Here is a 10,262-nt window from a genome sequence, read left to right as displayed (position 1 = left end):
AGAAATCCCTTCCATCCACCTACTTCCTAACTGTTTCCTCGTGCATAAAACCGATGCACGGACACAGCGCAAGCACAAGACTCGGGGACTCTCTCTGACACTCACTCTGACGCTCAACAGTCACCCGCGCTCATCAACTCTGCCAGCGCGTATTCAAATATTACATTACATCATTTATTTTCTTTGTAATCTAATCAAGTGTTTTATAATAAATAATTCTTCTGTGTTAAAGTAAACCAATTGTGTCATCTACCTCAATCACTCGACCACTAACCCTAAAGTGGTGACCCCGTATTAAAAAGGATAGTGTGTTTGAAGTGATTTTTTTTTTGCATAACAAGTGAAAATTCTCAAGATGACACCCCCGCCAATCAACGAACAAACTGCAACTGGATCAAATGCTCTAACACAAACGACAGTGGAAATCCATAAAGTAGCTTTGAAGCTGCCGCCATTCAATCCATTGGATCTTCAATTGTGGTTCTGCATGGCAGACCTCGCATTCAATGCTTCAGCTATCGTACTCGAATCAACGAAATTCGGCCACATCTTAGCTCTACTGGATCCAAAACACGCACAAGAAGTAAGAGATATTATTCTACAACCTCCAACAGAAAATCCTTACACAACACTGAAGAACGAGCTCATCAAACGCATGGGATCATCTCAAGAAGTAAAAACTCGTCAACTACTTGAACACCAGGAGATCGGAGACCGCAAACCATCGCAATACCTACGGCATCTACGCGATCTCGCAGGAACAGAGTTTCCTTCGAATGTCATTCGACAACTCTGGCTACAAGGCCTACCGACACAAGTCCAAGCAGTGCTCGCCACTCAAAAGAATGCCGAACTCAATGATGTAGCCGATCTCGCTGATTCAGTCATGGAAGCTATAAGAGGAACATCTTTAGGCCGTAATATCGCAGCCGTGCAGCAGCCGAACGAATCACTTGATACATTGTTAAGTATCAAAATCGCTCAGCTAACTCTCACTCTACGAGAAGAGATCAACGCAGTAAAAGGAGCATTCAATTCCTCACGCTCTCGCTCACGTAGTCGCTCAAAATCCAAAAAACGACAATCTGATGACTCTGATGATGAGGACGATGAGAAACTTTGCTGGTATCATCGCAAGTACGGAAAAAAAGCGAAGAAGTGCACGTCTCCATGTGATTTCCAGGGAAACGCACAGGGCACTCGCTGATGGCGGTCGGCGATCCCAGCCCAAAACCACGCCGCCTCTTCATTACCGACTACGACACAAAAATACCATACCTCATCGACACAGGTGCTGACTTGTGCGTCTATCCACGAACGCTCGCTCGAGGACCGCACAAGAAATCAACCTACGAACTTGCAGCAGCAAACGGTTCTACAATTCACACATACGGCACAACAACACAGTCTCTCAACCTTGGATTACGACGAGAATTCCCATGGAGATTCATCATAGCCGACGTCTCCAAGCCAATCATCGGCGCAGATTTCCTGTCTCACTTCGGACTTCTAGTCGACATTCACGGAGGCCAACTCATCGACAAAGAAACTAAGCTAACTTCACAAGGTAAATTTTTTCAGTGCATCATTCCCAGCGTGAAAGTTATCACCGGCGCATCGAAGTATCATCAGCTACTTGCAAGCTTCCCGGAGATTACGCGACCGGACGGACGCGCTCCCCAGGTCAAGCACCAAACTCGGCATCACATCGAGACAACACCAGGCCCGCCCGTCGCTTGCAAAGCTCGACGCCTTGCACCGGATCGCCTCTCTATCGCTCAGAAACAATTTGACGCGATGGTAAAACTTGGAACAGCGCGCCCGTCATCTAGCAGCTGGGCGGCACCTCTCCATCTCGTTCCAAAGGCAAACAATGATTGGCGACCTTGCGGCGACTATCGCGGACTGAACGCGAGAACAATTCCTGATCGATACCCGGTGAGACACATCAGAGATTTCGCAGGTCTACTCAGAGGGAAAAAGCGCTTTTCCGTCGTCGACTTGATGCGCGCTTTCAACCAGCTGCCCGTCTACGAAGACGATATCCCGAAAAACGCCATCATCACTCCATTCGGATTATTTGAATTTCCGTACATGACGTTTGGCCTTCGGAATGCAGCTCAAACTTTCCAAAGATTCATGGACGAAGTTACCCGTGGACTAGACTTCTGCTTCCCATACATCGACGACATCCTCATAGCCTCAGAAGACGAAGAGCAACATCTCGAGCATCTCAACATTCTCTTCACTAGGTTACAGCAGTACGGCGTCGTCGTCAATCCATTCAAATGTGTTCTCGGCGAAGAGGAAGTTAACTTTCTTGGATTCAGAGTGTCAGCCCATGGAATTCAGCCACTGGAAGACCGCGTGAAAATCATTCGCGATTATTCACAGCCTGACACAGCCAAAGCACTCAGGAAATTCCTTGGCATGGTAAATTTTTACAGAATTTGCCTGCCCAAGCCGCAGAAACGCAAGCTCCACTCAATGATTCGTTACAAAACAACATCAAGGGCAAAGCAAAAGTCAACTGGACACCAGCAGCTACCATCGCCTTCGAGAAAACCAAAGAAGATCTCGCGAAAGCCACTCTTCTTGCACATACTGAAGCAGGAGCGCCACTCAAACTAGTATGTGATGCATCGGACAACGCTGCTGGAGCAACATTGATGCAACTCGTCGATGAAAATTGGCAGCCACTAGGTTTCTTTTCTAAGAAATTTAGTCCAGCCGAAAAGAAATACAGCGCCTTTGATCGAGAACTCCTCGCAATCTACTTGGCAATCAAGTATTTCCGATACATGTTGGAAGGACGCGAATTTCAAATTTTCACGGATCACAAGCCTTTAATCTATGCTTTTAGACAAAAGTTAGATAAAGCTTCTCCGCGACAATCACGACATCTCGACTTCATCGGACAGTTTTCCACGGATATCCAACACGTGTCCGGAAAAGACAACGTTGTAGCCGACGCACTCTCGCGCATCGAAGCAGTTTCGCAGCCTCTGGACTACATTCTTCTCGAAGCCTCACAGCAAGATGACGAGGAACTGAAGAAATACTTATCTCCAGACTCTCCACTGCAGCTCAAACAAATACAAGTTCCAGGAACGAATGCCACCATTTTCTGCGACCTCTCAACGAAAAAAGCGCGACCATTTCTCACCGCGCCCTTCAGGAGAGCAGCTTTCAATTCTGTGCACAATCTCGCATATCCAGGCGTGAAAGCTTCGGTCAAGCTCATAACTCAACGTTATGTATGGCCGAAAATGAAAGTCGACTGCAGAGAATGGGCCAGAGCATGCATTAACTGCCAACGTTCGAAGATTACACGCCACGTGAAATCACCAATCCAGGACTTCCAAGCACCTTCCGGACGTTTCAAACATGTGCACATCGACATTATTATCATGCCATTGTCAGAAGGTATGAAATACTGTCTTACATGTGTCGATCGATTCACCCGCTGGCCAGAAGCTTTTCCAATACCGGACCAAGAAGCTGAAACCGTTGGACGTGCATTCTACGATGGATGGATTTGCCGTTTCGGACCTGCTGATCGCGTAACCACGGATCAAGGCCGGCAATTCGAGTCGAAACTTTTCACCGAAATTAATCGACTTTCAGGTAATCAACGCCTACGTACGGCAGGGTAACATCCCGAAAGTAACGGAATGGTTGAGCGTTTTCATAGACAACTCAAAGCAGCAATACGGTGTCATGAAAACAACCAATGGACCCGCAGCCTCCCAATAGTACTACTCGGAATAAGAGCAGCCTGGCGAGAGGACATTCAAGCGACATCCGCAGAATTGGTCTACGGTAAACCACTTCGTTTACCAGGAGAATTCATTGCATCGACACCTCAACAATCCGAAGATACAAGCAGTTACGTCAGAGACCTTCGACGAAGAATGCAAGAATTGCAACCAACTCCAGTCATTCGGCATGGTCAACGCAAAATCTTCGTTTTCAAGGACTTGCAAACAACAAGCCACGTTCTCTTGCGTCACGACGCTATCAAGAACGCACTTGAGAATTCATACGATGGCCCTTATCCTGTCATCAGTCGCGGCACCAAGGACTTCGTAATCAACAACAAAGGAAAAGAGATCACTGTATCCATTGATCGTCTGAAACCAGCTTACATTCTACACGAAGGTGACCAAGACGTTTCTCTTCAATCAACTGCTGAACGAACTACACAACAAGCTCCACCGCAGCCAACAGATTCGCAGTCCCAAACAGCTCCACAGCCACAAGTGATCGAATCTCCAATGCCAAGCAGTTCAGCACCACCGGCTCAAATCCAGAGAAGCCAGAACGAGAACAACAATCGCCGGACCAAGCGGCGAGTCAGATTCACCGAACGCTACCAAGCTGGATTCAATTAACATATTTAATCGCGACTTCATCACTGGCAGGGGGGTACTGTGGCGGCTTCGCCTCACAAAATTAAACAGAAAATTACAACCGGACGTGACAAATCCCAAAAATCCCAAATGCATTTAAAAATCCATATTTCTCCTAATCCTGAATTATTGCACCGCAATTATGAACTCCTAGGTACTTAAATGTATTCTCGTTTTTTTTCTCTCAATACACTGTACTCTAGCCTTTACAACCGACGCCGCCACGCGTCTCGAGTTTTTACAACTCGACCGCCCGCACGCAGATCCAAGTTTTATGACTTGATCGAGCATGCGCAGTTTAGGCACGTTTTCCTAATTACTGGGTTTTCCCCATATTTTCTGCATGTCATCTCCTTTGTACCTTTTCGTCCTATCACAGACAAGAAATCCCTTCCATCCACCTACTTCCTAACTGTTTCCTCGTGCATAAAACCGATGCACGGACACAGCGCAAGCACAAGACTCGGGGACTCTCTCTGACACTCACTCTGACGCTCAACAGTCACCCGCGCTCATCAACTCTGCCAGCGCGTATTCAAATATTACATTACATCATTTATTTTCTTTGTAATCTAATCAAGTGTTTTATAATAAATAATTCTTCTGTGTTAAAGTAAACCAATTGTGTCATCTACCTCAATCACTCGACCACTAACCCTAAAAATATAACAATTCTTTGCGCGCATGTGACGATCGCGTTGCACTTGGGTAAGAGACTTCATCGGAATTATGTTTTTGATGCGTGACTCTACTTGAATTGATAAATCTTTAAGCTGTTTCATAAACCAATCTATGCAATCGACACCGCGTTTACCGTGGAACTCTGATAAAGTCTCATCGTACGCGCAATGTACATAGTACGCTACACTGTGCGGGATATGCTTCTGAATTTCACAAGTCTTACGAGTTTCAAATTCATCTACAGGTTCAGGGATTAATATACATTCGAGATCGGCGTATACGACAAACGGAACGGTGCCTTTGTTTTGAAAATTGGAAAATACTAAATCTTTACACTTGGGAAATTCCATGCGTACTTTATTTAGCATAATACAATCTTGTCGATGATTGTCGTAGGCGTGTTTCACGCTAAAGTGGCACAAACAATTGTCACATAAAAACAGTCGACCATCATGATCAGACAATTGTTTGCTCACCAATCGGGAAAGATCTTTAATCCAAGCAAAATGGAATCTCGGTGCAAACTCACCAGTCATATCGTCTTCCGGATTACTCTCAACCATTAGAAGATGAATCGTGTCAATGTTTACGCTATGCAAATTTTTACTCAAATAAATTGGCACGATGACGCTTTTATTTGATTTTGCATGATGCGAAAAAGTTTGAGATTCTATACCATATACATTTATGCGCAAATTATTCAATCTCTCAAGCTTTTTCACATCATGTAGAGTAACAGGGAAATTGATACCTGTACAGTCCAACTCGGAAATATATCGACGATAGTTGCGAGTCCTATCGGTGTGGGTGTTGACCGGGTGGAGGGCTGCTGTGACGGACCAGAGAAGGCATCTTTCGTCCTCGTTCCTCACGTTAATCACAGCCTTTTTATGTCGAATGTCTTGGGGCAGGTCGACGAATGTTGAAGCCCCCGCGGCGAGAGGCTGGTAGCGATTGATATTTACAGCGATGTTAAGGATCTCAATCATACTCCAGCCGGAATCGCGTTGCTCGAAATCTTCCACCTTTGACTGCAGATCACCCCGTGCACGTATAAACCAACCATTTATATCGCTTGATGGGAGGAGAATCGCCACGTTGGAGGTGTTGAAACTCTTAACTTCAGTGGAGATCTCTTCGTGCTTGGCATTTTCGAATTTGCACGATAATATGAGGTTAACCTTCACATTTCCCTCCTCGCGCAGTATCAGCTCCAACTTCTCGGTGACGACGCGCTGCACATCGTCCAGAAAGGCGTCCAAATTTTTATGACGGAGATTTGTGACAACCCCCGTTCTGATGCGGCTGGCAAAAGCGCTATCCACGTCGTCCCATTGTACACCCGCAGGAGTACCGATATTTCCACCCATCACCACTGTGCGCTGCTGCAACTGCTTGATCTTCGTCACCCAAGATTGCAGGAGTGCGATCGTATGTTGAATCCGTATTTTCGCACCAACGGTTGTTCCTCGTTGCATGGAAATATCGCGCAGAACTTGGATATTCGCAATTCCGATATCAGCCCAATGATTGATGACGGCGTCATTCTCTTCTCCGGGTGGTTGCTCTCTCAGCAAATTGTACGTCCTCTCCATCTGCTCCGCAAGTCCCATATACGCTTCGACTGCCATGACTTTGACGTTGATATAAGCTGAACTTTGTATAACTCTTTTGACTTGCACGTATCGTGTAAGACTGACGAGTCTGCATAGGATGCGTTGAGCTTATATGTATATAGGCCGATAGATCGCAAGAATTTGGGAACTGTGCGCACTGCGTTCTGCGCATATCGGAGGGTAAAATGACGTCAGAGATGCGGTGCGCACTGCGTTCTGCGCATCTCGGAGGGTAAAATGACGTCAGAGACGACTGGGTCCGCCCTTTATCCGACCCGCCATTCCTAAATTTTTGGGTTTTATGAGTCGTTAAGCAGCGTGGGCCATGTGTTGGGAAAAATCGGTCAACGAAAAGCGAGTGGCGAACAGTGTTTGGTATCAGAAAAATCTTATCTTGCCCGCTCTTCATCACCCTCCCGACTCTGCAGAGAAGATGAAATTCATGTAAAAAATGACGTCAGAGGCGACGGGGTCCGCAGTCCCCCTCCCACCATCCCTAAATTTTTGCGGTTTATCTGCCAGTTTGAAGTCACCCAGTTCCGCAGCTGCATCTTGCCTTAAAGCGTGTTGGAACAGGTTTTCACCCCCTCCCCCTTCCCCTCTCCGCGAACCCACCGTCGCCTAATGTAGTTTTTGAGTTTTATGAGTCTTTAAGCAGCGTGGGCCATGTGGTGTGAAAAATCGGTCAACGAAAAGCAGGTAGCGAACAGTGTTTGGTGTAAGAAAAATCTTATTTTGCCTGCTCTTCACCGGATGGTATGTGTACACACAGTTTTGGGGTTTTACGACTCTTGATAGCGAACAAGTCCGAGCCTGCACATCCCCCGCCATTCTCTATGATATGTATGTTCGGTTTCAAATGAGCTACTATAACAAAGAAGCTGAGCCTTTGCTATCGAGGCGTGAATTTATAAACCAAGCTCCCCTTATCGTCATCGATTGCTCCAAGCAGAACGAAACATTGAAAACCGGACCTGTGGACATTCGATTGGAATTTGACACTAGCACTACGTTCCCACCACTCACTTCTGCCTACTGCATGATCTTGCATGATCGCATTGTTGAATATAATCCGATCAGTGGTACTGTTAAAAAATTGGTATAAGTCAATTTTGGAATAATAATATGTTTAATTAATATGGATATTGAAAATCATATGTATAATTTTACTCATTAAAATTTAGAATAAGATAATTGAGAATAGAATAAGAAAACTAAATGTAATTGATGTTAAATAAAAAAATTGTTAAAAGCATTCAAAACGCCATTTTAAACCTTGCTACAGGGGTCATTTTCTGGAATTTTTTCAATAGATCTAGCGGGTATTTACCCTATCCGATTTATGTGCGGCTTTCCGGCGCCAAACAAGTCTCGACAGGAATTATTTTTTGTGTGTAAGTGTGTGTGTGTGTCAAATCCTATGGAAATAGCCGCCAAAAATGACCGGGGTGGGGGGGCGTGAGACAGGGTGCGCCGCGGGTCGGGGGGGGGGGGGGGGTGAGAGAGGGTGCGCCGCGGGTCGGGGGAGGGGGGGGGCGTGAGAGAGGGTGCGCCGCGGGTCGGGGGGGGGCTAGGGGGGAGCTGGGGGGAACTAGGGGGGAGCTAGGGGGGTTGGTGGTCCAGAACTGTCATATATACACTACTGTCAAGAACTTAAAAACGTCGCAAATTCGCGCAATGTTAAGAATAGCCCCGGACTACAATTATTAACTGACGTAAATGGACGAAACCTGAATCGAAAGAAAGGAGGTGAACGTTACACCCATGAAGAAATGTTGTTTGCCACTGGCATTTATAAACGTTCGCCAAAATGTTATCGCTACTTACTTGACTTTATGGAACTTCCAAGTGAGAGTACGCCGAAGCGAGCATTTTCGAAGATTGCATTAAAACCTGGTATAAATCATATTGTATTAGAATCACTGACAAAAGCTGCGGACCGTTTCGATGAAGAGGACTTGTACTGCACTATTGTCTTGGACGAGACTGCGATCAAGCGTAGAATTACATTTTCAGAAGGAAATGATTCTCTACTTGGATACCATGATGAAGGCAACGGCGTTGTAAAATCTGAGTTGGCTGATCATGCGACCGTTTTCTTGCTGCAGTCTATTAATTTCAAAGGCAGACAACCTCTATCATTTCAGTTCACGAAGGGTCCAATGAGCACTCCAGTATTGTATGCCTCAATTAAAAAAATTATTGCGTTAGTGAATAAAACTGGTTTTAAAGTGACTGCAACAATCTGTGACCAAGGATCCACCAATAAAGCAGCCTTTAATTTACTAGTGCAAGAGACAGGAGAATGTTGGGATGGCACTTTCTTCAAACTTCCTGAACACCCGTTGAGAATCTTCATATTTTTCGATATTTCTCATTTGGTGAAGACTTCCAGGAATAATTTCAGCGGCACAATTGATGAATGGTCCAAAAAAAATCCATCTAAACATCGGAGTCAATATCCAGGCAATATCATTCAATTTAATGGTACTAGGGGATACTGGAAAGATATTGTTCAAATGTATCACACAGATTCTGACTGTCATTTGAAAGAAGAGCACATTTATTTAACGAATACATCGAAAATGAATGTTGATTTAGCAGGTCAAGTGTTAAGTTCAAGGACAGCTCAAAAGCTGAAGGCAATAGGTTCATCGAATCCTGATAAATACCCGACCGCTTTTAACACGGGTGTAATAATTGAAGAACTCGACCAACTTTTTGATTCACTTAACGGAAGCAAGATCACTGGAATTGATAGGAAGATCCAGACGTCATGAGCTCCAGTTACATTATCTTCTTATCATTGGGATTATTGGAATAAAATTTCGGAGCCATTGGAGAGTTTCCAATATTTCCGACTTAAAGGCGGCGTGGAAAAAAAAATTGATACTCCAACACCAGCTGCTTTGAGAAATAACGTCAAGGCAGCTAGAGGCTTATGTAGCTTTCTCTTAAACAAAGCAGGCTTGAAAAAAGTCAATATGCGATTGATTACGCGAGATGCTTTAGAAAATTTGTTCGGATTGATCAAAAATTTACAGGGGTGCAATCACAGATTAACTGCAGCGCACTTTACCAGTGCATTCAAAACAACATTATTAACAACCTTCGCTAAATTCCGACCCCAAGGAGCCATTTGTGAAAATAAAAACCTTCCAGCAATTATTGAACTTCAGGATCTTTTGTCATCAAAATGTGCTGATGATATCATCAAAAACAGCACAAACGAAGACCTGGAGAACCCAGAAGAGGATGTAGAATATTTTGATGCTCCACGGATTCAACTCGAAGACAATGATGAAAATTTGAACTTATATTGTTGTCTTGTCTGCAAATCTTTTATTTTCCAAGAGGACTCATCAGGAATGCATAAAATTAGTCAATCATTGTTAAATAATATTTGCACTGCTATAAGAGTGTTCAACGAATCTTGTACGGTTAGATTACATGAACCAAATATCGTTGGAATCATCAATACGATTTTGGTAAATTTCTTTTCGACTACTTGGAACCAGTGTAGTTTACATCCCGTAGAAATTGTGAATAATAA

General features: G+C 44.6%; 1 protein-coding gene across 1 annotated transcript; it reads left to right on the top strand.

Moving 5' to 3' along the window:
* The first annotated feature begins 355 nt into the window (after positions 1 to 355).
* On the top strand, positions 356 to 1,207 carry LOC124305557 (uncharacterized). The gene has a single exon (XM_046765133.1). It carries the CDS (start codon positions 356 to 358, stop codon positions 1,205 to 1,207), a length of 852 nt encoding a protein of 283 aa, XP_046621089.1.
* The last annotated feature ends 9,055 nt before the right edge of the window (positions 1,208 to 10,262 follow it).

This window comes from Neodiprion virginianus, chromosome 5 (assembly GCF_021901495.1).
Source record: "Neodiprion virginianus isolate iyNeoVirg1 chromosome 5, iyNeoVirg1.1, whole genome shotgun sequence".
Taxonomy (NCBI): Eukaryota; Metazoa; Arthropoda; class Insecta; order Hymenoptera; family Diprionidae; genus Neodiprion; species Neodiprion virginianus.
The sequence above is the reverse complement of the archived record's forward strand: the minus strand, read 5'-3'. Positions and strand labels throughout refer to the sequence as shown.

Coding starts and splice junctions, on each gene's coding strand:
- LOC124305557 (XM_046765133.1), top strand. CDS start 356: ATGACACCCCCGCCAATCAACGAACAAACTGCAACTGGATCAAATGCT.